Consider the following 27,924-nt stretch of genomic DNA (forward strand, 5'->3'; position numbering starts at 1 on the left):
GGCTTAACCTCTTGTGCTCTGTGCTGCAGATCTACCTGCCTCAGCCGGTGCTGTGTCCAGACTCGCTCTACAAGATCATGCTGGGCTGCTGGAGGAGGAACACAAAGGAACGGCCCTCCTTCCAGGAAATACACCGAGCCCTCGCGGAAATGCAGCCTTAAGCCGGGGCCGATGTTTAGGACAGTGATTCCTAGACTGCTCATCTCTGGAGGAGACGGTGCAAAGCAAGAGGAGACCATGATTCAGACACAATCCAGGTTTAAGCTATCTTGTTTCAGTCGAGAAACGAGGCGAGAGCCACTTGTGGGCTCCAAGCTGCGATTTGGGAAACGCTGTTTGATGGACTTCCTCTCTACACAGATGGACAACCAGAGACTTTTAGTGTGTCAGTTTAATTGGCACAATCATGTTGGCTAAGATGTTTTATAGACATACAGGTATTGTTAGAAAAATGTATTATGTTTTATAATTCACCAACCCTGAAACACACACCGAATTGTGATTAAGGTTTGGTTGTGACGTGTTGGTGAAGCCAAAGTTAAATGTAGCAAGTGACATTCGGCACTTTTGAAAATGTATTTTAATTTCCTTTTTAATATGAGTTCAGATCTCCCATGTTACGGTGTTTGATAGCAACATTGTCGAAGAGCTTTCTCGTGTTTTCTTTTGGAAGACTGCTTGAATGTAGAGGGGGAAGTGCAGCCAACCATCACTGTTACTTTATATTCCAAGTATTTCATCTCAGTTTCTCAGACAGACTCCACACCTTTAGAAATAACAAGGAAATATCCAGCCACTCCGTCATCTCATCTCCCTGCAGTTTTCCTTCTGTGATTTGAACATGAAGTGTATATGACTGTGTATTTTCAACAGATACGTCTAAATCTCAAATAGCAATATTTTGTATTAATATTTATATGTTCATATGTGTTTGTTTTGTTGATATATTTGTGGGTTAATATTCTCTTTAAGTTGTTTGTATCATGTTTGATGTGATTCAGTAACTTTCCAGCTCACGTTTCGATCTAAACACCAAACAAACTGCTACACAGGATTTTCTCTTTTGTTCGTCTCCCGCTGCAAACTGTTTTTGCTTTGATCACAAACTTTAATGATGGATCAGATGTTGCAGGATGCTTATTGAGAGTGCAGGTTTGGTCTGTGTGGGTTCAACAGTATGTTTACAGTCGGCATCATGGAGGAAAAGATGTTGCTGAATGTGTCAAACAAGTTAATGCATCAGATGCTTATAGTTTGTCTCAGCGGACAAAGAAAGTGTGTCGCCTTTAAAATGAGAAATGCAGAGGAAACAGGAATATTCAGTGTTAATGATGTGTTTGATTGGAACAGTGTGACTGCTTCAGATTAGTTTACATTAGGGACTGTTGGTTATTAATCAGAGGAGGAGGGTGGCTGGGATGTGACTGCATTTTCTTTTAATCTCTGGAGCTACAAACGTTTTTCCTTGAGTCTTCCTGAGTGACGGGGGAAAATGCACGAGCCTCCCTCCACCATATTTTTTTATATTCACACGCCAACGCAACGAGCAGACAGCACAGAGGGAGTCAGAGTTATCATCAAAACAGCTACACAAACACAAACATCACAACACGCACACAGCCGGCATTAGCAACATGTGAGTATAAAGACAAACCGTAACCACGTGCACGTAACATCTTAAATGCTGTATCGAAGGCAGCTGGACGTGCTTGAGTTTCACCTCTCATTCAAGAGGCTTCTTCAGTTTAGGGCTGCCACTAACGATTATTTTCATTGTTGACTAATCTGTCAATTATTTCTTCAATTAGTCGACTAATCATTTCATCGAAAAATGTGTTAAAATGTTGAAAAATGTCGGTCTGTCTCTCCCAAACCCCAAAATTATGTCATCTAATGTCTTGTTTTGTACTCATGCCAAAGGGTTTTAGTTCACCGTCATGGGAGAGTGTGTAAAGCTGCCAATATCTGAACGTAAAAAGCTGCAGTAAGAGTATTTTGGGTACTTTTATAGTACTTATCTATGAAAAATGACTCAAACCGATTAGTCGACTACTAAAATAGTCACCGATTATTTTAATAGTTGATTAGTCATCGATTAGTCGACTAATCGTTGCAGCCCTACTTCAGTTCTGAATGCGCTTCGACTGAAACGGGAATTCGAAAAAGCATCAAGGAAGCTGTCTGATTACAGGAGCAGAACTGATGAAGGTTCTTGGATGAGAGGTGAAACTCAAGCACGTCCGTTTGCCTGCGATACAGCACTGCAATGACCTGGATGACTGTGGCCGCAGCAGCTGGAATAATATCAGTAATGTGGCTCAGAGGCTGTTGTTGTTTATAAAATAGACTTGGTTTAACACCGCTGTCATAAATGCAGGGGTGCAGAATTGAATGGGATTTTATTTGTTTTGTTTTTTACAGGATCCATTTTGTACAAATGGTTTATTTTTGGTGACATTTTAAATGAGACCTGCAGAATATGACGCAGTGATTTGATGAAACGTCATTATTTTACGCGTAGATTTGCTCCGTCATCCTGACGGAAGCGTTTGTCAGGTGTTCATCACACATAATATGTACAGTGACAGTCAGAGATTTTTTAAAATGCGGCGATAATTCCTGTTTTTACAGGTTGTGGCTGCGACACATGATGTAATTTTGGCATTTTTTTAAAAAAACCCTGCTGTCAGGTTTTAGGGTTCAGGTCGTATTTAAAATAAGTACAAAATGCAATTATTAAAGTTGTGTGTTCCTCCCCTCAGCGGTCACCCGTGCATAAAAAATGATTTGATGTGCCTCCCTCTTTTTGCGCCATCATAAATAACAAACAGTCCCTTATCTCATGAAACACAGCTCATGATTCATCTGCAGGTTTTCGACTGTCAGTTTCTTTTTTCTAAACTGACGTATGCTGGATTCTTTCCTCTTCTCTCTGCCATATTTCTGTGTATAACTAACAGCTTGAACTTCTTCCTGCAAACCACTGTTTCACCACTTCAGCTGTACTTACAGGCTCAACTCTCTTATCAGAGGCTTTTGTCCCACTTAGCGTCATAAAAGACACTCAGTCGTGCTCGTTTCAACCTCTGTGTGGAAACCATCTTTATCTTTCTGTGTTTTGCAATCTAGGAAGGACAAAAATCTGTACATGTAAATTAAATATGACACTCACATGATGACTCTCATCGGATAAAAGAAGCCTTTTTTACATTCCTCTGTGTTATAAAAGAAGTGGGGGCGGATGTATAGCTGTAAAAATGTAATGGCACCCTGACAGGATTCATGATTGGTTTTATTACATATTTGTACTCAAATGTTTTTCAGTGAGAATGTTTTTATATAAACAAGTGTTGTACATTGATAGACGAAATACAAATAAAATTCAAACAGGGAACTCTACCTGTCTGACAGCTGCTGCTTTATTCATAAGCACATATTAATTATTACCGTGTGGGCGGCGCCTGAAGCTGAGCCGACTGGAGTGAGGCTCTGATTGGCTGAGTGCTGCTGCTGTGTCCAATCACAGCACGAAGGGGGCGGGGCGAAGGAGTGACTCCCATCGGGGTGAAACACTTCCGGGACCGGACAGACAAGTTGTTGATGCTGCGATAAAAACTTTGTGTCTGAGGTTTGTTTCCAGTTTGGAGCAGAAAAAAATGAACAAGGTGGTTTTGGTGACGGGAGCAAACAGGTAATAACCGTCTTTATTGTTTTAATATAAACCTGAAGTCCGGCATCGTGAGTGACGCGAGACATTAAAGATACATAACTCATCATGTACAGGTTTGAGGCTTTCTGCCATTTAATGCTACTTTATAATGTTCACCACAGTTTGGAGACAAATAGTGTACTGTTTACTCCACTACATTTGTTTGATAACTTTAAATTACTAAACAAAATATGAATGAACTAATAAATGATGACGTATTGTTATAGATTAAGCAACCCATCAGTGTTTGAATTACCCCCACCTTCACCAGCTGTAACACTGGTGACACTTATTAATGCATCAGTAATTACAATCTAATAATTAATTATATGTATTGTGAAATGGCCCATTATGCATGATGAATATTTTTACTTTTGGTACTATATCTGCAGGACTATTACCTGTGACAGAGCATCTTAGCAAAAAATATCTGAGTACTTCTTCCACCAGTACCTTTATTAACCTTTTGGTAATTATTCAAAGTATGGATATTGTATTATTTAATTTATTTATTTGACTCTTCTCGTCAATAGAGACCTTGTCTGAATGGCGGTATCATTAAAATGCTTTATTGCAATTTAGTTAGTTTAGTTTGGTGAGTTTCAGTGAGCTGCAGCAACAGGGGGGAAACAAGATAATAGATACAAGAGAAAAATTGCATTGCACAACAAGTTAAGTTTGTATAATAGCATGTTGAGAAACACTGCATATTCAGTACTGTTAATATTTGTACATACAGTACATGTATGTGGATTTATTTTGGTCAGTATTGTATTTAAAGTCTCCTCTCTAGATGCTTTGTCTCGGCTGTTGTGATGGACATTTGAAGTACTCAGATTTTCTAAAGAAGTAAAAGTAGTACCCCAGTGTGAAAATACTATCAGCATCAAAATGTAGCTCCTTAAAGGGATAGTGCACCCAAAAATGCATAAAATAACACACAGAACAAGAGATGCAAATTGGGCACACACACACACACACACACACACAATCCAGTTTGAACAGGTGGGTTTTGAGACAGGATTTGAAGGATGTTATGCCGTCAGACTGTTGGATGTGCAGACGTAGGGAGCTCCAGAGCCTGGAGGCAGTGCAGCTGAAAGCCCTGGCAGCCACGGTGCTGAGGCGTGAGGTGGGGATGGTCAGGAGATCAGCAGAGGAAGAGTATAGGGAGTGGGAGGAGGTGTACTCCTGGAGGAGGTCAGAGAGATAGGTGGGGGCTCGGCTATGGAGGGCTTTGAAGGTGAGCAGAAGGTTTTTGTGGTCATTCTGGTTCTGAACAGGGAGCCAGTGTAGTTGGATGAGAATGGCAGTGATGTGGTCAGATGATATGGCGCAGGTGATGATCCAGCAGCAGAGTTTTGAATGATTTGAAGCCTGTTAATGAGTTTCCAGAGAGAACTGCGTTGCAATAGTCAATATGAGATGTGACAAATCTGTGGACCAAGACTTCAGTGCTGGACTGGGACAGTGATGGGCGGAGTCTGGAAATGTTGCGGAGGTGGAAGGAAGCTGTCTGGGTAATATTTTTCATGTGGGGTTCGAATGAAAGAGTGTCGTCCAGAATGACACGAGGCTCTTGACCTGGCTGGAGAAGGGGACGGGGAAGTTAGCAATAATGATGTGAGGGACGAAGGTGCTTTGGATTTTGGACAGCGTGTTTCTGGAGCCAGTGAGCAGGACCTCACTTCTGCTGCTACTGAGCTTCAAAAAGTTCCTGCTCATCCAACTCCTGATGTCCTGAAGGCAGGTGCTGAGGCAACCTATAATAATTTACCATAGTCTCTGAACTTGTTGTACTTTATATTTAGAATCTAAATATGCAAAGTAATCAAATAACTGTAGTGCAGTAAAAAGTACAGTATTTACCTCTGAATTAAAGTTTAAGTAAATGGAAAAACTCACATTTAGTACCTTGAGCACATGTTCCGGGTCACTCCCCACCACGTTAACACTGTGTGTCCCTGCAGTGGCATTGGCCTGGCGCTGTGTGAGCGTCTCCTCTCTGAGGACACAGAGGGTCTCCAGCTGTGTCTGGCCTGCAGGAACATGCAGCGTGCTCAGGCAGCTCGCTCCGCCCTCCTCACCTCTCACCCCTCAGCCCAGGTGGCACTGCTGCAGATGGACACCAGCAGCATCGCCTCTGTCCTCTCTGCTGCTCAGGAGGTCAAACTCAGGTGGGAGGACGGACTCACAGCAGCACATATTCATGTAGTTATCAGCACTGATCAGGTTATGTTGTCGACACATTGCTTTCTGTGTGTTATCGAGGTGAGTATGTGTGACTTTGACTATCTGCTGCAGGTATAACCGGCTGGACTACCTCTACCTGAACGCAGGCATCATGCCAAACCCACAGTTTGATGTAAAAGCCTTTTTCAAAGGCCTCTTCTCCAGGTACTTTGTTGATTTTACATGCAGCATCTTTAGCAGCGAGGCAAACCAGGCAATGACAACTGTAACCCCCTAAAACCTCCTGTAAATGCACCAAACACTGCTGCTTCCCCCAAAAAACCCAAAGTCCCTTCTAGCTACCATTTGACCTCAATGGGCTTCTTTGCCCGGGGCCCTCAGAGTCTAAGACTGCCAATGATCTCCTGTGATGTGTGCATCAGTAACACCTGACTGCATCGATTGCTTTTTATACTTTGACCTTTTTATGTACAGTGTCGTTTTAAAAACTTCTTCTTTCAAACATTTATTTCCTGTGCTGCTTTTCTACAGCTCAAGTTTCTATGACATCTTTTTTTGCAGCCGCATCATCGCCATGTTCGCCACTGGTGAGGGAATTCTGACGCAGGAGGACTGTGTCACCCCTGACGGCATGCAAGAAGTTTTTGCGACCAACCTCTTTGGTCACTTCCTGTTGGTGAGTGACTGCTATTTTGGCTGCTGAATTACCTCATTTCATGGTTTGATCTACACGACAAAAGACAAAACAAAAGTTTCCTTCAGTTTTCTGCAAGGAGAGGAATTCCTGTCAGCTGTTTACCCTTGCTGGAATAAATATAGGTGATACAGGATCCGTCTGTCACTTAGCAACGATGCTCATTAAAAATTAACAGTGCGTACTGTTCATAAGGTCACTGCAGACAGGATTCTGCTTACTGTGTGTTTGCAGATGAATTCTGGTGTGTATTAAATTGCTGTCACAGAGAACCCGTCTCAAAGTTCCTGTTTAGACTTTGAATAGAAATCCGTCTTTGCTGAAGTGACACATGGGTTTGTACGGTCTTTTTGAAACATTTAATGAAGTTTGACAGGAATTTTAGTGGTATCTATGTGGGAAGAGATGACAGTGTCTACAGTGTGATCTTATCCATAGATACAATAATCTCATCTGTTTTTCAGACATGGCATCTGGACCAGTGAAAATGGACAGGAAATGCAAGAGCTAGGCATTAAATCATAAAATAGTTGGGTAAAATTGAAAGAAATGTATGATTTGTTTGTGAGCATCATCAGCCATGCAGCTTCAAAAGTGTTGGATGGATGAAAAATTGAGAGACTCTCACCACCAGTGGGGCAAAAAAATGTAAAGTTTAAAGATGATTACCTTCTTATCATATTAAAATGCTCACTGTACATATCGGGGCATTTGGAGAAGTCAGTTTACATCCTTTTAAAGTGTTTTTGTCTCTGCCAGGCTCAGATTGTTATTGCAAGTGTCTGACAACATTATAGAGATGAACCTTTAAAGAAATGAAATGTTTTTCTTTACCTTTCGCTGGTCTGTTTGTCAGAGTCAGCACCTCCAAGTCTGACGCCATGGTTCTCTGCCGGAAAATGGTGGATTGCCCCCTTAGGGTTGGGAGAACTGCCTCAGGCAGAGGAGTTCAAGTATCTGGGGGCCTTGTTCACAAGTGAGGGTAGAAGGGAGCGTGAGATGGATCAGCAGTTGGGCGCAGCATCTGCAGTGATGCGGGCGCTGCGCCGGACCGTCTTTGTGAAGAGGAAACTGAGCCAGAAACAAAGCTTTTGATTTACTGGTCCATCTCCATCCCAACCCTCACCTATGGTCATGAGCTCTGGGTGGTGACTGAAAGAATGAGCTTCTCTAAGGCTGAGGGTTCAGCCTTAGAGAGGGTTCAGCCTTAGAGATAGGGGGAGGAGCTTAGACATCTGGAGGGAGCTCGGAGTAGAGCCGCTGCTCCTTCACATCGAAAGGGGTCAGTTGAGGTGGTTCAACATCTGATCAGGATCCTCCTGGGCGCCTCCTGTTAGAGGTGTTCTGGGCACGTCCCACTGGTAGGAGGCCCCGGGGCAGACCCAGAACACACTGGAGGGATTATATATCTCATCTGGCCTGGGAACACCTTGGGGTCCTCCAGGAGGAGCTGGAAAGTGTTGCTGGGGAGAGGGACGTCTGGGGTGCTTTGCTCGGCCTGCTGCCCCAGAGACCTGGCTTCGGATAAGCGGTTGAAAATGGATTCATGGATGGTCTGTTTGTTTTTGTGACCAAGTCTCGCTCAAGGAGAAGTCTCGTTCTGAAATCTTGTGAGAGGTAACTTGTTGCAAAAAAACAACAGCTGAAACGTTAGTGAGAGTTGGGGAGAGGAGTGTCGGGAAAAGTTTGCTCTGTTGGAGGGCAGAAAGTGTAGCTAAGTGTTATCCAAAAGATTTTCAATGTCCTGTCTGAGTATAGCTGATTTCAACAATGTGGAATAGTCAGCCAGATTTAAGAACAAGACTTCTCTTTGAGCGAGACTTGGTCACACATAACAAACAGAGCGGATCAGTGAAAGGTAAGGAAAACCATTCCACTGTAGGGATCCTTTCCGTCTATCTGAGCCTGTCAGTGGCAAAAACAAGTACTTTTAGTGGATATACATTGACAATGCAAACATGCTTTGAGTGGCTATATTTACAGCCTGTTTTGCCGCTTCCCCAAAATGTTTTTGTCTTAATTAGTCACTTAAGTCCCTGTTACACTGCCTGTTCAAGGGGGGAATGTCATGCTGTTATTCCTCCTCACCGTTCTTTATAAACGGTATGATGTGGGGACTGAGTTGTCTTGCCTTTAAGCCGACAACGGAGGGAATAAGAGTCATATGTTTTTAAATGGGACAGCCAATAGAATAGGGCTATGGACAGGACGAGTGTGTCACTTTGATGACGTGTTATGTGTGCGATCCAACGCTGGGAGATTTTAAAAGTAGATAACAGCAGTTAGCAGCTAACTTGAAGAAGAAGAACAGCTGCTGAAAATGTCCTCTAAAGCCTAGTTCACATTACACGATTTTCACCGTGATTTTGACGTCGCAGAGGATCTTGGGTCGGAGGTGAGTCAGCAGATAGTCTGCCACGACGAGTCCTCATGTGTGGACAAATCTACGAGCAAGTCGCCCCCTCGTCTGCGACTGGGACTGGATATCTGGCATGCTAGAAAACTGGAGAAGTCTGACGCGACTGACAAAGAGCATCAGCCAATGAGAGGCGGGATACGTCCCACGTCAGCACGCAGGAGGACGGAAGAAATGTGAGGAGGACAAACCGCAGGGTTGCCAGGTCTGCTTATTAGCCGCGACTTTGGGCTTGTTTTTTTTGTAAAGTCGCAGTTGTAGTTTGGTGATGTCACCGCGTTATCTGGGGCTCTGTCGGCGAGGGGTCTGTGGAGAAATCTTGTGGTGTGCACACACAGGTCGTAACACAGTTGGCGAGACTCCCGATGACACAAACACGTCAGTATACGGTATGAACGCTCAAAAGATTACGATAGTCTCTGCAACACAAAATCAGGGTGAACTTGTGTAATGTGAACTAGGCTTAAGTGAACAACAGTAAGGTCTGTGTGAAGATCACGTGTTACATGTCACACCTATCATGCCTGTCACGCCTCTTTTGCCTCCGGGATGCCGGCATGCTGTCTAAAATCACACACTGGGGTGGCATGATGCCGCCATTGATTGGTTCTGTGTAATAAAACATCGACGGTCTCATGAAGGGACTTCGATGCGGCCCTATCGTGGGATCTCTGTATAAGAAGGGCTGTTGATACAAAAACGTGGGACAGTTGGGTCCAGGTTGAAAACTGCTGATGTTTCCCCTGACTGACGAGTTAGGATGTTTCTCTGAATGAATGCTGTAATGCTGTGTTGTCCTCCTGTTACGGCCCAGATCAGGGAGCTGGAACCAGTTCTGTGCAGAGCAGGCGCGACGTCCCAGCTGATCTGGACCTCCTCCAGTAACGCTCATCGCTCAGCTTTTAACCTTGAAGACATACAGCACCAGAGAGGCACCCAACCTTATAGCTCCTCCAAATACGCCTCCGACCTGCTCAGCCTGGCGCTCAACACACACTACAACAAACAGGTCGGCGCTCACACACACCTCACATGCTGTTTATCACCTGTGCCTGCAGGCGAACTTATTTTATTGATTTATTTTTTAATCTCCTATGATGTTGGTAACTGTGATCCTGATTTTGTCACGCTCTCTAGGGTCTGTACTCATCTGTCATTTGTCCTGGTTTTGTGATGACCAATCTGACCTACAGTATCCTGCCCTCCTTCCCAGCCTTCCTCTGGACGCTGCTCATGCCTGTCTTCTGGCTTGTGAGTACAAACTGTTAACACGCACACACCTGAAATGATTTGCTCATATCTCAACTAATTGTTCTTCCCTGATCTCAGATAAGAATCTTCACCAACACGTTCACCCTGACCCCTTATAATGGAGCTGAAGCCCTGGTGGGTAAAAAAACATTTGAACATTTTTACACACGTTGAGTACAAATTAATTCATCACTGCCGCTCTCTCTTGCAGTTCTGGCTGTTTAAGCAAAAGCCTGAATCACTGGACCCTCAAGCCAAGTACCACAGCTTAACATCTGGGCTGGGCAACAACTACACACAGTCACGCAAGGTACAGGAAGAAATACTGTCCATTCAGGAGGAGAGCTGAATTATCCGCAGAGGTCTCTTCCTCTCCGAAACAAACTGACCCGGTGATTTAAACCGGTTGAAACACTGAGTAACTGGTTTCAAATTACAAATCAGTGTTTCTGCTGTGCTCTTTGGTATATTGGAGATGATCTGCAAGCCAGAGCCTGCTAATTTGTACTCACGTTTTTCTCTGATAATTTTACATCCAGACGTTCGGGAGGTTTTTACCGGGAGCTGAATTATCCGCAGAGGTCTCTTCCTCTCTAAAACAAACAGACATGGTCATTTAAACCGGTAAAAACACTCCAGTGCTCTCATTTCAGAGGGGCTGCTAACTGCTATTGTGAAAATGCGAAAGGCCCTCTCTAGAGCCAGTGTTTAATTTGTCCGTTCTGGGCTACTGTAGAAACGTGAGTCAGTGCAACATTGGCAATCTCCTTGGATGAGGACTCACTGTCTATATAGATATAAACAGCTCATTCTAAGGTAACAAAAACACAATTTTTAATTTCAGGTGATTATCAACCAAAGAAAACATACTTGTTATATTATATTCAATTTCTGCCAATATATCCTCCTAAACCCTGCACGCTGGACCTTTAAATAGTAATAACTTTGTGTCTTCTGCTCTGCTTTGCAGATGGATATTGACTTGGATACATCAGACGCTTTGTACGAGAAGTTGCTGCAACTTGAAACTGAAGTAAGAAAGAAACTGAAGGAAAAACAAAAAGAATCCGCAGCAAGGTCACAGTAGTCCTGCAGGACCCGGATCATCTTGCGTATGACACACTTCTGGGATGGAGAGTGTTTTATTCCTGTCTGGCCGGTCACCTGGGAGACAGACCTCACAAAAATAACTGTGTCCTGACACAGCAACATGCAAGCCTGAATTCACAGCACTAATTAACAAGTCACAGTGACTCTATCAGCATGAATTAAAGCGTCTGTTATAGAACAAAGAGCCATGAGTATGTGTGTTGTGATGGTTTGAAATAAAATTAAAAAATAACACTGAGCACTGACTGTTCTCGTCCACTTGTTTTCAGTCCATTCACCTTGGAAAGAGTTAAATCATAAGAGGTGATCAACACAAACAGACGGCAGGTCAGATCTCCAACTTTTCAGCCTGTGCGCTCCAGGAGGGACTCTGTCCGATTTGGTTGTTAATGCCATGATCCTCCCGGCAGAATGCGGTGCAGTCTGACAGCAGACTGTCAGTATCATCCCAGAAGTTTACATATGTGGTCTGTGTGAGCCCCTCCGCGGTGTACGGCGGTGCCGGCACGTGCGCGCACCTGAAATTCCGCTCTGGAGGATTTGGAGCGCAAAGCCAGCAGTGGTCCCCGTGTGCCGCCGCTTGGTTCCCCGTCCCACACTCTTCCTCCTCCTCCTCCTCCTCCTCTCCACTCAGTTTCGGGTTGCAAAAAGCCCAAACCATGCCGCACAGATAGACGAAGAACGTGCCCATCACCATGACCATGAGCGCGTACGACTCTATCATGGCTTTGGTGACTGGAGATGTCATCTTCGGACGCGCAGGAAAAACACCCGGCTGAGTTCCCAAAGGTGCGATCAGGAGGGACTGTCGGTCCGACTGGCATCACCCGGTGGGTTGGACCAGTCCAGCGCCACCTCGTGCAGTCACGTGACAAGCAGAAAATAAATGATCGGGTTTATTGCCCCCTGAACTCAGAGTATGTGTGAGAGAACAATCCAAGTGTAGGCGGAATAAACTCATTTTGACGTTATTAAACAAAATGGACTCTGCACAAAAACTAAACTGTAATTAGCCTACATATATCAATAAATCCCATTGACCTTATAATTAGAGACAAATCTCTATTTCATTGAAATCCAACTGGCAAGTAAAGCTCTCTGTCCTCCACCTCTCCTGCTGGAGCAAGATGTGTGTGGTTTTACATCTCTTTGTTGTTGATATGAATCTTTCTGTGGTTTTGTCTCTTTTAATAATCGCTTGGGTCTCTGAGGAAATGTTTATGTCTTACTGAGGTTATTTTGTGTCTTTTTTTAATTTGTTTCCTGTCACGTTGTAGTCAGTTTGGAAAAATTGAGAGATTCTTTTCATTTCATTTGTGTGTCTTTGCAAAGTCTCTTTGTGGCTGTTTTTGTGTGTCTTTGTAGTTGTTTATTGTCTTGTAGTTATTTTATTTCATTATGGTTGTTTTTCTGTCTCTGTAGTCATGTTGTGTCACTTTGTGGTTGTTTTGTGTCTCGTTGTCATTTTGTGTCTCTTTGTAATTGATTTGTGTTTCGTTGTAGTTGTTTTGTGTCTCTTTGTAATTGATTTGTGGTTCGTTGTAGTTGTTTTGTGTCTCTTTGTAATTGATTTGTGTTTCGTTGTAGTTGTTTTGTGTCTCGTTGTGGTTGTTTTGTGTCTCTTTGTAATTGATTTGTGTTTCGCTGTAGTTGTTTTGTGTCTCGTTGTCATGTTGTGTCTCTTTGTAATTGATTTGTGTTTCGTTGTAGTTGTTTTGTGTCTCGTTGTCATGTTGTGTCTCTTTGTAATTGATTTGTGTTTCGTTGTAGTTGTTTTGTGTCTCGTTGTAGTCATGTTGTGTCTCTTTGTAACTGATTTGTGTTTCGTTGTAGTTGTTTTGTGTCTCTTTGTAACTGATTTGTGTTTCGTTGTAGTTGTTTTGTGTCTCGTTGTGGTTGTTTTGTGTCTCGTTGTAGTTTTTTTGTGTCTTGTTGTGGTTGTTTTGTGTCTCTTTGTGGTTGTTTTGTGTCTCTTTGTAATTGATTTGTGTTTCGTTGTAGTTGTTTTGTGTCTCGTTGTCATGTTGTGTCTCTTTGTAATTGATTTGTGTTTCGTTGTAGTTGTTTTGTGTCTCGTTGTAGTCATGTTGTGTCTCTTTGTAACTGATTTGTGTTTCGTTGTAGTTGTTTTGTGTCTCTTTGTAACTCATTTGTGTTTCGTTGTAGTTGTTTTGTGTCTCGTTGTGGTTGTTTTGTGTCTCGTTGTAGTTTTTTTGTGTCTTGTTGTGGTTGTTTTGTGTCTCTTTGTGGTTGTTTTGTGTCTCTTTGTAATTGATTTGTGTTTCGTTGTAGTTGTTTTGTGTCTCGTTGTAGTCATGTTGTGTCTCTGTGGTTGTTTTGTGTCTCTTTGTAATTGATTTGTGTTTCATTGTAGTCATTTTGTGTCTCTTTGTAGTATGTTTTGTCTCTCTGTAGTTGTTTTGTGTCTCTTTGTGGTCATGTTGTGTTTCTTTGTATTGGTTTTGTGTTGTGTTTGTGTTTATTTTGTTGCTTTGTGATTGTTTTTGTGTCTCTTTGTAGTTGTTTTGTTTCACTTGGTAGTCAAGTTGTGTCTCTCTGGTGATTTTGTGTCTTTTTGTTGTCACTTTTTGTCTCTTTGTAGTTGTTTTTGTGTGTCTTTGTAGTTGTTTTGTATCTCTTTGAAGTCATGTTGTGTTTCTTTGTATTGGTTTTGTGTTGTGTTTGTATTTATTTTGTTGCTTTTTGATTGTTTTTGTGTCTGTAGTTGTTTTGTTTCACTTTGTAGTCAAGCTGTGTCTCTGGTAATTTTGTGTCTTTTTGTTGTCACTTTGTGTCTCTTTGTAGTTGTTTTGTATCTCTTTGAAGTCATGTTGTGTTTCTTTGTAGTATTTTTTGTCTTTTTGTAGTCATTTTGTTGCTTTGTAATTAATTTGTGTGTCTTTGTAGTTGTTTTGTGTTTCATTGTAGTTGTTTTGTTTCATCTGGTAATTAAGTTGTGTCTCTGTGGTGATTTTGTGTCTTTTTGTTGTCACTTTGTGTCTCTTTGAAGTCATGTTGTGTTTCTTTGTATTGGTTTTGTGTTGTGTTTGTGTTTATTTTGTTGCTTTGTGAAAGTTTTTGTGTCTCTTTGTAGTTGTTTTTGTGTGTCTTTATAATTGTTTTGTGTCTCTTTGTAGCATTTCATGTTTCTCTGTGGTTATTTTAAGTCTCTGATCGGTATGTGTCTCTTTGAGTGACATCTTGCGGGTGGAGGCCGGGGGGGCCCTGACATTTTGGACCCCGTTCAGTAATCCATTCCTTTAAGAAATTAATTTAACTTGTTACATTTTTGATTAACGTCTCATGCGACTGACTGCAGTTACATTAACTAACCTGCAGATGTCTTGTCAGGAACACCAAGAATCATAAATGCCTGCTGCAGTTTCACTGCTGGTAAACAAGCTTTGCACTGCCCAAGATTACTTTTGAAATGTAAAAGTTACATATTACTAGTTACAAAGTAATGTAACTTATTGCATTTGATTACTTTTGATTACTTTTCTACTAAATGTTTACACTAGGCAATAAAGCTGAGAAGGTCAGGAAAGAGGGTTTGCCAAAAGCAGCCATTGGTGAAAGGATGCAAAGCAACAGAATAATGTTATTCTAAGGTACACATATTTGCAATCACCAATGTCTTGATTTGTAACTGTAATTTTGGGACAGCAGTAGTTCAGTCCATCATAGGGACTTAGGTTGGGAACCAGAGGGTCACCAAATATGGAGCGTGGACTGGTGGCTGGAGAGGTGCCAGTTCACCTCATGGGCGCTGATGAGGTGCCCGTGAGCAAGACACCAAACCCCCAACTGCTTGGAACGCCTGTCCATGAGCAGCCCCTCACTCTGACATCTCCTCATTTAATGCATGTTCAGGTCCTGTTTTTGTGTGTGTGTGTGTGTGTGTGTGTGTGTGTGTGACAACAGAGTGAGAAAACTGAATTTCCCCTGCAAATTAATAAAATATATCTTCTTCTTCTTCTTCTCATTATTATTATTATCATTATTATCATTATTATTATTAGGGTCTGGGCAGCTAAGCTGCCAGGACCCAGTCTCATGCCAGATATCCTCAGCTGTAAACTCAAGCCAATAGTCCTGATGGTGGCGCTACAGCAAGCGTCTAAAGTTCAAAACTTTGAAAATTCATAACAAATCAACCATACGTGCTACAACTTCACAACTTTCATCAAACTGTAGCCCCAAATACTGAAGAAACTTTTGTACATTTAAACCTATTAAAAATTATGAAGTTCATCACTCTGTTTTTTTTTTCAAAAACTGTAAAACTTCTTAAACCTATCTCCTCCCACAATTTTTGCTCAATTGACACCAAACTTGCTACAGAGCATCTTCAGACTGTCCTACACAAACTATGTTTCTCAGATTTTTGATTTATCAAAAAATTGAGCCTACAGTGCATCAAAATGTTTGACTGTAAACGGTACTGTAAACATATAAATTCTTGCTAAATAAATCTTCAACGTTCATGAAAAAAAGACAAAATTCTAGAGTCATGGTAGATGATGTGTGGCAAATTTCAGAATTTTATCTCAAAAACTGAATTTTTGACAGCATTTTGAATTTTGCTCTAATGTGAACAATTGGAGTCAATGTAAAAATGGCAATTTTAAACATCAGTGTTTCACTTATGGAGCAAATCAATCATTGTTACAAACAAATTACCAACATCTCCATGCTGTCTAGATGCAATATGTGTATTTTCAGATTTTTGTTTTGATAAGTGAATTTTTTACAGTGGTTTGAAATCTGCTTTTCCATGCATGGACGGCTGCTAAACCTGCACATCTGGCTTAGTCAATTAGTGAAGCTACACATGAATTGTCACTGATTAATTAGCTCAGTGAGATAGAAATTGATTCTTAGTTTCAGAGGTTGTGAGTTCAAGCCTCAGCTGATGCAAACGGCACATTGTGTTGCTAAATTCCTAAATGTCTTCCAATTCTTCTGCTTGTTGCTCAGAATTGCCTAAAAATGCCGGACCCGACCCATCGCTGCACAGCAGATATAATTAATATTATCATTACCTGTGGGATGAAGCTGCCCCTGAGCCTGTTGGATGTACTGGCAGCAGGCACAACAGTTTGTGGCTGTGATGAAGTCACATGTCATCACCAGGAGGAAGTGGCAGCATTATTTTATTTTATTATCATCTTTTTATTTAAACGCAAATTTAGAACATTTTTTTCATTCGTTTTCAAATTATATTTAAAATAATTTGCTTACATAAACTGAAGCCAAAGAATTTTTTTCCCGCCCTTCTCATTGTATCTGGATCATTTTTAACATTTCTTTGAGACAATAAAAGTGACCCTTTTTGAAGATATATAGTTTTGAAACTGTGAGTCTTACAACATATGAATAGTTTGTAAAACCTGAGGCTCCAGTTGTTTAATGTTAGTGTGTGACATTGAAGTACATTATTATCAAACCTCCAGGCTGTAATGTTTTTCATTACCATACGAGATATATGCACACTGTCAGTGTGAAGTATGTGGACACCTGAATTTCCAACTCAACTTTAATATTTGAACATGTAAATCCCAAAGGTAACCCACACACAGCAGGCTGTACGGACAGAAAAGTCTATTTACTTTTGGTAATTTAGTGTAATCACACCATAATCACACAGGCACAGTGTTCTGTTGGTGCCTTATTGTGATGTTTGGTGCAGCACTTTCTTTATTAGGCTACAGATGTTTTCTCAGTAACTGCAACTGATTACATTTATTTTCTAACTTAGTTACATGCAGCTAGTTACTTCCCAACAACACTGTGTATTTAGTGAGAAGTTACTGAGTACCATGTTGAACTTTTCTCACAGCTCATCCTCCCACTTAGATGAAGATGCACCTGCTGTCTCCTTCACATGTCTGATAAGGTATCATGTGTGTATCAAACAGGGCTCGTGCATCAGTGCAACTCGCTTTAGTTTAAACCCGACAAACTGTTTTCGCCAGCTGTTAAAAAGCCATGTTTTTTCTAAGGGGATCAAAACAAGAGTGTGTGAGGGAGCCCATGCTTGTCTTTACAGTGGCTAACAGGGCTAGCAACACTAGAGAGACTGGCATTGTGGGTAGTGTAGTTTAAAATTGGTCTATGACGCATTTAAGTCAACCGCATTCATTTCCAAAAAGAACTACACGCCCCACCCGCGCCAATACTAAGGTCCCGGATGTCTATCGCGCCGGAAGAGAAGAAGGTCCTTTTCCCAGCCATCTTGTGGCTTCATCTAGCGAAGTGTTCGCACCAAGCCTCGTAGAATCGGAGGAAAATCCTGCTGAAGGGGCGCCATCATGCCCGGACAAATGCAAGAAGGTTTTGGTTGTGCCATAACCAATCGGTTCGACCAGTTATTTGACGATGAGTCGGATCCATTTGAGCTGCTGAAGCAAGCCGAAGTGAAGAAGAAGGAGGCTCCTGCTCCTGGTGCCGCCAAGACGGCAGCACAGGCTGCCAAGCAGCCGAAAAAGGAGTCCCAAAAAGACAGAAAGACCCCACTGACTGACAAGAAGGAGGAGACCCAGGCACCCGTCCCACTCAAGAAAGATGGTGAGATATATTTGTGTGTTTCAGCGCTTCGTGAAGCAGCAGGAGAAATGTTGAGGCTAACGGGCTAAGTTGCTTGTTCCTAGCTAGCAGTGGTTCATAAGCCGCCGTGACATGAGGTCCGCATGGCTGCTTTTGTGCCGCTGTCTGCTGTCACTGTGTCGGGACGGTGACATGTATTCAAACGTGTTGATGCATCGGGACTTTACTTATTCGGTTAAACACAGTTTGCAGGCTAACTTGTTTTGGCTTGTCCCCCACCCCCACCGGCCTTGTTGAACAGGCAGAACCCGAAAGCCTGGCTAACGAGGCAAAGTGGCCTCCAGGTGTTTAAATGTTATCAATACTCCATAAAGTGGCGGCTTCCAGTCAGCTCACTTGTTGCACATTTCACCCAGAGTTGTTCAAAACTAGGTCGTTTTTACTGGGTTTAAAATAGTTTGAGATTTGGCCTCTTCGGTTTAGTAAAATACTCCACATGGACTCACAACATGTCAAAGTAACGTGAGGTCAGTGCGCTAACGTTACCGCGGTGGATTTGCAGGTGTATTTGTCAAACATTAGGAGCAGCTCAGCTCTCATGGTGATGCACCTCGTGGTTGTAGTGTGGGGCGTGTTAAAAGCGCAGCCTCCAAACTGCCACTTCCCATTGGCGCACAATACATGCTCAGTGCATGTGATCGACCCGCCTCAGTCCTTTTAGTTTCATATCGCTGCTATTTAGTTTATATGGACGTTATTATATAAATTTTATCCTGTAGCCTATAAAGACAGCTCAAACTGTACACTTCGCTGTTGCAGCGTGTTTATATTGATCTAGATTTATTAAGTGACAGGCAGAATTGAAGCAGTGAGTTGACCATTATCTTCCTGCGGGTTTGCCAAGTGGTCTCATATCTGTTTGCTCGAGAGAAGATGAGACAGGTGCGCTGACTATGGTGCACCCAGCTGCTGCTGTGGAGTGTGTCTATTTTGGTCGCTGGCAATGGGTGGGACTTGTTGTGTCACACTGGGCTGCTGACAGTCGACCATGCTTGTGCCATGCAGGGTTAAATACTATCTAAGCGTTCATTCCAGCCACAGTGACAGTGACCGGGTGATTTGACTGATCAGCACACTTTTCAATCAGACCAGGAAGTAATGAGCGATCATGCTTTTGTAACACAACTTTACTCACCTCTGTGTTAAGTTATGTGACTTTTGTGCACTCCTCGATGATGAGGTTAAATGCAGACAGAAGAAAGTTGCACGTCTTTAAAAAATGGACCCTACAGGCTGCCTTAGTTCTTAAATTCTGTGCGTTAATTGGAATTATTTGCTCCATTTCAACAGAACAATCACCTCCTCTTCTTTCTCTTGTCTGGGGCTCCACAGTGGGTCCTGGTCTAACAGTGCTGTTGGTCCTCTAATCCTCCTGTTGTGGTCAATCCTAGGTGCCGGCATGAGGAGAATGGGCCGCAAGCCGGAGGGCGATGGCTCCAGACCCCAGGGCGGCCAGGGAGAGGGGCGCCCCCCTACAGACAGACGGCCAGTGGACAGGCGGCCACCACGGCGCTTTGAGAGGCCTGCTGGTGAAGGTGGTGAGAAGCCTGAGGGCGGCGAATTCTCTGTGGAAAAGTGAGTTTATATTCTAATCAGAATATGATTTTAAATAGACAACTATAAATGAATAAAGTACAGCGAATCCACTACGGTTACACCTGTTTTGACTCTGTGTTTTCTAGCTTAACATGAGGCAAAAGCAGCAGTCATTGGGGGTGGGGTATGGGCAGCAACTGTTAAAGGCGTTGCTTACAATGATAAGGCTTATTAGAGTTTTGCCCAGAGTACTATAGGCGCATACAGCTCTTTATCTCATCAGTTAACTTGTGTAAAATTCCAAAAAAAAAAAAAAAACAGCCACAAAAAACAGAAGTCAAATGTCCAAATGTAGATATCGACCAACTGCCAACATCAAACTTTATATAAAGGCCATAATCACTTATTTTCCAGTAGATTTTAATGTTAATCATCTCAATTAACTGAAGTTAATTAATGACACCTGTTGCATGAATGTGCTGGTTTTCTGCTAAGTATTGTCATTTTCTGGTAACTGTGCTGTCCACTTTGTCACCTTACGGAAAGAAAACTCAAGTGAATTTACAAATTAGAAATAAAGCCTATAAATGCCTTGCCTTTGCCCCAAGCTGTGACAGGGATTTAACCATGTTGATTGTCCCTCTCCTTAGACCCATTGGCGACAGGCCGATGAGAGGACGGGGCGGTGGCAGAGGCGGCCGAGGAGGCAGAGGCCGCGGCATGGGTCGCAACGATGGCTTTGACTCCAGAGGAAAACGTGAATTCGATAGACACAGTGGCAGTGACCGATCGTAAGTACTTTTTCGCTTCTTATATTGACCTAACATAAATGTAAATATTCTTAATGTGCGCCAGGTGTGCTGAAGAAGGTGGCGTGTGTTTTCATATAGTGCTTGTTCCGTAATCGTGGCTAAAGCTAATGTTCTTCCAGTAGTCTGAAAGGTGAGGAGAAGCGTGGTGGAAGTGGATCTCACAACTGGGGCACCGTCAAGGATGAACTTAAGTAAGTTTTTATACCAGCAAAACTACAGAAACTTTACATGATTGAAGGATGGGAAGGAACAGAACACATGAACACTTCCTTACTGAGAACAGAATTGCATGCATGCAATAGGTTTCTCCTACTGTATGTCTTGGGGACAGTGAATGCATATCATAGGTGTGTTTTGTTTGTACAGCGCATTATTCCAAATAGTTAAATCATTTAAAGAAAATAAGTCAAAATGTGCTCAGTTGCCAGTTAACTTGGCACTAAAATTAATGCAGGAATCCTTTAATAAATTCTTCCTGATAATCAGTTTTTGTTTAATCTGTTTTGGAGGTGTTGATTCAGCATCACGGTCATTTTGGAGAATTCAGTCTGTGGTGTTTTAACTGTGCTGTGTGATACTGTCACTAATGATCAGTCTGCAGTCATTCATTAAATAGAGAGGACTAAATATTAGAAACACCTGCGTATAATGCAGTACAATTCAACAACACCACAAACTACAGCAGAGTTAAATACACAATGAATGAAGATGAATCAGTACCTGTCGAAAGATTCAACATTATAACCTTCATGAAGGATTTATTGCATGGCTTTGTGTTAAATAAGACTTTTTGGCTGAAGCCAATATTTATGCTGCCGTAAATAGTTGTCATAAAGTGAATATTATGATTTTAATTTCCTCATTCTTTTTAGTTAAACAGTAAAATTAATATATTATGTAGCTTGCCCAACATGTCGTCCACAACAAGGTCCAAACTTTAGCAATCAGTAAGCACAATGACAAATTATATTTATTCATAGCATTTCCCTGGTTCTCAATACCAAGCCTTATGAGATTTTATTTTCTTAACAGCGAGCTTGACCAATCAAACGTCACTGAAGAGAACCCCGAAGGAGAGGAGCATCCACCTGCCGACTCTGAGAACAAGTAAGTTGGTGTTTTGTTTTTATTTATTCCAAAGAATAAATTGAAGAGATTTTGATTTTGCTGTAATTTATCAAAGATGAGCCCTGCAGAGTCTGTCCAGTGTACCCCGCCTCTTGCCCAATGTCAGCTAGGATAGGCTACACACACACACACACACACACACACACACACCAAAAACCCCCAACAGGATAAGTGGTTACGGAAAATGAATGAATGATTAAAGGGATAGTGCACCCAGAAATGAAAATTCAGCCATTATCTACTCACCCATATGCTGAGGGAGGCTCAGGTCAAGTTTTAGAGTCCTCACATCACTTGCAGAGATCCAAGGGGAGAGGAGGTAGCAACACAACTCCACCTAATGGAGGCTGACAGCGCCCCAGATTCAAACGTCCAAAAACACATAATTGAAACCACAAAATATCTCCATACTGCTCGTCCGTAGTGATCCAAGTGTCCTGAAGCCCCGACATAAAAAGTTGTTTGGAAAAATGTCATCTGAACTCTGTTTTTAGCCTCATTGTAGCCTGTAGCTCTGACTGCCTCTCTGTGCACCGAGCTCATGTGTGTGCGCTTGTGTGTGAGACCAGTGAAAGCACATGAACACACATGAAGGCGGTGCCCATGTCTCGCACAAGCGCACACACGTCAACGCAGTGCACAGAGAGGCAGTCAGAGCTACAGGCTACAGTGAGGCTAAAATCAGAGTTCAAATAACATTTTTCCAAACAACTTTTTATGTTGGGGCTTCAGGACACTTGGATCACTACGGACGAGCAGTATGGAGATATTTTGTGGTTTCAATTATGTGTTTTTGGACGTTTGAATCTGGGGCGCCGTCAGCCTCCATTAGGTGGAGTTGTGTTGCTACCTCCTCTCCCCTTGGATCTCTGCAAGAGATGTGAGGACTCTAAAACTTCACCTGAGCCTCCCTCGGCATATGGGTGAGTAGATAATGGCTGAATTTTCATTTTTGGGTGCACTATCCCTTTAAACTACATTTCAAATGATGTTTGAGTGCTTGGATGGAGACAGACAGTGTTTGTGGCCGTCCAGTGCTTTGTTTAAGCGTAGGGGCTAAAATAAGCACAGCCATCTGAGTGTTGTATTTCCATCACTGCTGATAAGAGCTGATTGATGCTTGAGCAGATAAATACTCATGTGACCACTGCAGAGTCATTTGGCCTGGGAGTGATTGCCGATTGTAACCTTTAAATACAAAAGCCAGATGTGAACGGGTGTTGGTGGGTTTTTGTTCAGTGGGAAAGGGGCTTTAGATTTTGTTTGGGCTGCAAAGTCACTTTTGTTCCACCAGCCTGAATTTATATGAAACATTAATTCTGTGATACTGTGCATCTGTGTGTGTGTTGAAGGGAGAATGAGGTTGAGGAAGTGAAGGAAGAAGGCCCCAAGGAGATGACTCTGGATGAATGGAAAGCCATGCAGGACAAGGAGCGGGCCAAGGTGGAGTTCAACATCCGCAAGGCCAATGAGGGAGCTGATTGGAACAAAGGATTTGTGCTGCACAAGTCAAAGGCAGAGGTGAGTCAAAGTTATGGCTCTGCTCGTGCTCAATACATCCATATTTCATATTGGCGATGAGTTTGGTAGACTTGACTTTGTACACCGTACTAGATAAATGCAGCAACCCCAACAATCGATCTGTGTTGTCAAAGCTGTCTGTTCATGCAGATCAGAGAGGCAGGTCTTGTATCAGTTTCCTGTGAATGACTTTAGAGTGGTCAGACTTACCACAAGTGTCACTGTCTAAATTAGCTGCTAAAAAATATGCCAAAGGTCGTTAACACCTGCACGTCACATATTCCACTCCAGCCACAGGTCTAGGTGAACGTTGTCGCTTCCTGACATGAGTGCAAATTTATTTGACTCTTGTTTGTTTCAGTATTTGTAAGAGAGATGTCATGCAGAGACCGTATTAGGCAACAGACTAGAAATTAAGACAGTTGAAAGCAAAACTAACATCAGTCACTGACTCATAGTTTGGCTCTCATCTCTCTGTGCGGGAAACACTTGTCACACCTTCACTCTGCACTTTAATTCAACACGTAGAAGAATTCAGATTGAAACTGTTCAATTGGCAAATGTTTACTGCTCTTACTCAGGCCAGACGTACACTGATGGCATTTACAAGTGAGTCCAGAGCCACATTGAGTCAGTAAGGATGGCAGATGGAGCGAAAGGTGAATGTTGTTTTAATGTTTTGCTTATTTTCCAACACAGGATAAGAAAGAAGACCTGATTGAGTCTCCAGGGGAGGAGCACAAGGTACAATCTCTTCTCTTCTTGCACGCTCTCGGAACTCAAATCTTACACAAACTAAATAAACCAACGTTTTAGATACACATGAATTATAATTTGCTTTTACCTTTTTTTCAAATCAGCCTGAGGAGGAGCACCACTTCCGGAAGCCAGCAAATGACATTACGTCCCAGCTGGAGATCAATTTTGGAGACTTAGGCCGTCCAGGTCGTGGACGCGGTGGACCACGTGGTGGCCGGGGAGGCCGCGGACGCGGTGGTGCACCCGGTGGTGCTCCCAGGGACGAAGCCACTAGGCCGGCCCGTGGAGGAAGGACTGACAAGGTAGATCATGTGACGGGAAGCTTAGCTGCTGTGTGTTAGCACCCAAGTATCTGCACTGATAATAGAAGAGACTAGAAAGAACTTAATTCATCCCTGAAGGGAAATTCAACTCTCCAGCAGCTAATAAACTGTATCGTCAACAGTCTCACAATATGATGCGTATCATAATGGTTACACGTTGATTTCCCCCCACCCCCCACCCCCCAATATGATTTTTGGAAAAACTGTCATAGTTTAAGAGAAAACCATCATATGCACAAAAAGTTGTAGAGCAGTCAAATCAGTGGGATCCACATGTATTGATTTAAGTCTCTAACATCAAACATCATAGCACCACTTTCTGTGCAGTCTGAGTATGAAATAAAAGTGCTTGCAAGATTTTTTTGGTAAACAAAGTAAGAAAACAAATATAAACAATATAAAAAAAAAATTTACAATGTTTTTAGAATCAACTCTTAAATTTAATTGTATAACAGTAAGTCTTTAAAAGTCATTAAATAGTCTTAAAGTTTAAGTTCAGAAGGTTTTTATTGCCAATTACATGCAGGACATGCAGAGAATCGAAGTGCTGTTTCCCTCTCACCTAGTATAATGTCTTACAATTTAAGAGCTCAAGAAAGCTAAACTGGAATAATAATACAATACAAAACAATATGTACAAGTAAAAATAAAGATAAAATTAAGCAGTATAACTAAAAAGGCAAGACACTCGAGAAAATACTCAAAACCTGTGTTTAGGGTTTAACATTAAACCTTAATTTGTGAGGTCTCAACTGCTTCAAATATTTTATCTAATTTTAATTCTTTTTGTGAAAATGAGCGAAGCTTTTACGTGTAAGTCCATGTTTCTAATGTTACAAATCTATTAAAAAAAAAACAAAAACTTAATACTGTCATTTAACTTCATACTTGCACGTACCTGTCGGCAAAATGCAGATTAACTTAACTCTAACACTTATCTCTGCGTAAGACCACATGTATACTGCTGGCCTGCAGTGCTGCGACGCTTAATTAAGTAAAACATGACCTCTCCTAAATTTGGATTAAAGTGGTCTTTGAAGCATTAAACTGTCTGAAGATGTAGACACCCTGACACAGCATAATATTGAGATTAGGGCTGCCACGATTAGTCGACTAATCGATGACTAATCGACTATTAAAATAATCGGTGACTATTTTAGTAGTCGACTAATCGGTTTGAGTCATTTTTCATAGAAAAGTACTATAAAAGTACCCAAAATACTCTTACTGCAGCTTCTTATGTTCAGATATTGGCAGCTTTACACACTCTCCCATGACAGTGAACTAAAACCCTTTGGCATGAGTACAAAACAAGACATTAGATGACGTAATTTTGGGGTTTGGGAGAGACAGACCGACATTTTTCAACTTTTTAACACATTTTTCGATGAAATGATTAGTCGTCTAATCGAAGAAATAATCGACAGATTAGTCAACAATGAAAATAATCGTTAGTTGCAGCCCTAATTGTTTGTCTGCATCTGTCTGTATTTTATCATCTGATTTATCAACATTTTCATGCTTTGCATATTCTAACTCCTCCTTCGTGTCTGCTTTCCCTCAGTCATCTGTGTCTGTGCCCAACGTGGACGACCCAGAGGCCTTCCCAGCCTTGGCCTAAGCCCCGGCTGCTGTCCCTCAGGCCTACAGGAGCCCCCTGAGCACCTCCACTACGAGGCTTGCATGTTCCTGGATCCTTCAGCAAAGTGAAATGATGGAGAAGACTGTCATTAACTATGGCACTCAACTTGAGGACTGAGTTTTACCCAATAAAAACAAAACGAAGATGGAAAAAAAAAAACAGAAATTAACAAAAAAAAAAATAACAAAAAAAGAAAAGGACTTCTTGCTACTCTGGAGCAACTTATTGGTAGAGGTTTTGTACTTGGAAACAAAGTAGCAGGGATGTTTTCATACAGTATTTTTTTCAGAGGTTATGCATTGTCCATTGATAAATTTTTGTAATTGCTGCTTGAAAATATGCATTTCGAAGTGTAAGCATAAGAAGGGTGTCTTAAGCTTGGTGTGAAGCCATTGCTTGCTCGCTTTGAAATAAGCACTGTGGAGCTCCAACCCAAGCTCATAAGCTCTGCTGCACCAGGTATTTCTGAAGTTGCAGCTTCACTCATTGAGATTTACTGAGTTTTTTCTTTAGCACTGGGGTATTGTTTTATATTTTATACAGGAGGTCTATTCTTCTATGATCTTCGGCCTGTAAATCTTAACTATTTTCATAAATACTTTCAGAGACTGTATTTCACATGGTGCAAATAGGACACACCTTGATCTTTGGTCAAGCGTTGCTGCCTACATTTGAATGCATTGATGAAATGGAGCCTGAATCTGTATTAAGGTTTTTTTGTACTGAAATGTTCTGAAGGAGGAACATTAGGTCATTTTGGAGGAACTCATTGGTGATTACTCTCCTAAATTTGCATTGATCCCGAGATATTTGTCACATGGATTAATTTGAAGCTGAAAGTTACTTCATGTGTTCTGATTTCTGATGTATTTGGGGTGTTACTCACCATCTGATCTCTCTTCCTCCCTGCTCATTTCATCTTTGATTACCAGCCATGTGCAAGTCAATTAATGCCTTTGTTTTTACTTTGAAGAGTGATTTGGAGAGGAAGTGTCTTCACACAGTTGAGACGTGGGTTTAGTCGTCTGGAAGCCTTCAGACCTTCTCCAGCTGTTTACACACTCCCCTCGAGCATCCTTCCACAGGTGTAAAATCAGCCCAGCTTCAGTTTGTTTTTGCAGTCTGTTCTGTGCTGATATTTTCCTCCACTGTTGACTTGCCCTGTAGCTTCCACAGTGGCACCACTGCATAATTGCTCTGAAAGAAATACAGTTGTTCATTGTGTGGAACAACTGAAGTGCTCCACAAATGTGTGAATTCTAGCCCTGCTATTAGAGACCTCTGTCGGTAAATAAAGATGGTCGATAAATCTTTTGCACTGTCACTTTTTTAAATGTTAACTTGAACCCAGGCAAAGTGGATCTGAAAATGTTTACTGCTTGCTTCTCTGCTCACAACTGCATATAATCCACACGCGTGATCTCCGAGTACCCTCGCTCTGTTCAGAGTGAGCGTTTACACGTGTCTTTACTTAAGCAAGCTTGTTAAATGGTCTCCTGCTTCAGGATTTTTTTTGTGTGTGCAAGCTCGACTCGAAGGTCTGGATCCAGAGACACGATCAGTTTACACGCACAAAATATTCTGGTTTTTGCCCGTATTCTGAAAGAAAAACGCCTACAATACTCCTGTAAACTAGGAGTGGCTATAGATATGGAGATGGAGATAAATATTCCATTCATACTTTTTAGATGCAGCTCTGCATAATTCAGTCAACATGTCCTAACGTGTTGTTTTTCATGTCAACACAAACCAGGTGAGCTCCCTGAGCTGTTGTGATTCTGCCAAAATTAGATTTTTATTAAGTTTTCTATTGGTGGTGGTATCACTCTACAGTGAACACAGCCTCTCTTTAAACACCTTGAGAATGTCAGCGATGGGCATATGCCAAAACTATATAGTCTTTAAAAATGTTTAAAAGTAGGTGTGTTGCATCTTATATCGCAGCCCCAGCTTTGCAAACTGTTAGTTGGTTTGCACACTACGCGTTGTAGACCGATTACAAACTACAGGAAAAACTTAAACTGAGACGCATGCTCTGAAAGCACTGTACATGTCCAAAGAATGCTCCTAAAACCTCAGTAATATCGGCATATCCCACGTCTTAATTGGAAAATACTCCATTTGTAAGAAAGCCTACTTCAAAATACCCATCTAACAAAATATGCTGTTTACACGACCCTCAACAACTTTAGAATTTTGTCATCTGGAATAATACTGAATA

General features: G+C 41.9%; 3 protein-coding genes across 7 annotated transcripts in view; all 3 read left to right on the forward strand.

Moving 5' to 3' along the window:
- Positions 1 to 3,399, forward strand: part of ddr2a (discoidin domain receptor tyrosine kinase 2a) — a 59,983-nt gene extending 56,584 nt beyond the window's left edge. For both annotated transcript variants that reach the window (XM_033622857.2, XM_033622859.2), the window contains exon 17: positions 30 to 3,399. In XM_033622857.2, the coding sequence (XP_033478748.2) occupies positions 30 to 161 (132 nt within the window). In that variant the 3' untranslated portion in view covers positions 162 to 3,399. The remainder of the gene's footprint in view (positions 1 to 29) is intronic.
- Positions 3,400 to 3,544: 145 nt separating this feature from the next.
- hsd17b7 (hydroxysteroid (17-beta) dehydrogenase 7) lies at positions 3,545 to 11,619 on the forward strand. Its single transcript, XM_033621088.2, has 9 exons — positions 3,545 to 3,691; positions 5,680 to 5,886; positions 6,014 to 6,106; positions 6,464 to 6,578; positions 9,827 to 10,021; positions 10,150 to 10,263; positions 10,342 to 10,398; positions 10,475 to 10,573; positions 11,234 to 11,619. The coding sequence occupies exons 1-9, from the start codon at positions 3,657 to 3,659 to the stop codon at positions 11,348 to 11,350; spliced, it is 1,032 nt and encodes a 343-aa protein (XP_033476979.2). The 5' UTR covers positions 3,545 to 3,656; the 3' UTR covers positions 11,351 to 11,619.
- A 5,956-nt stretch (positions 11,620 to 17,575) lies between these two features.
- serbp1a (SERPINE1 mRNA binding protein 1a) lies at positions 17,576 to 27,017 on the forward strand. Of its 4 annotated transcripts, none has more exons than XM_033622247.2 (9): positions 17,576 to 17,943; positions 19,374 to 19,557; positions 20,169 to 20,309; positions 20,453 to 20,521; positions 21,363 to 21,437; positions 22,808 to 22,979; positions 23,679 to 23,723; positions 23,840 to 24,040; positions 25,626 to 27,017. In XM_033622247.2, the coding sequence occupies exons 1-9, from the start codon at positions 17,688 to 17,690 to the stop codon at positions 25,680 to 25,682; spliced, it is 1,200 nt and encodes a 399-aa protein (XP_033478138.1). In that variant the 5' UTR covers positions 17,576 to 17,687; the 3' UTR covers positions 25,683 to 27,017. The 4 variants fall into 4 exon arrangements, with proteins under 4 accessions (XP_033478138.1, XP_033478136.1, XP_033478139.1 ...); XM_033622245.2 differs by having other exon boundaries at positions 17,577 to 17,943; positions 20,450 to 20,521; XM_033622248.2 differs by having other exon boundaries at positions 17,577 to 17,943; positions 22,811 to 22,979.
- Positions 27,018 to 27,924: the final 907 nt, after the last annotated feature.

The sequence above is a fragment of the Epinephelus lanceolatus genome, chromosome 6 (assembly GCF_041903045.1).
Source record: "Epinephelus lanceolatus isolate andai-2023 chromosome 6, ASM4190304v1, whole genome shotgun sequence".
Classification (NCBI taxonomy): domain Eukaryota; kingdom Metazoa; phylum Chordata; class Actinopteri; order Perciformes; family Serranidae; genus Epinephelus; species Epinephelus lanceolatus.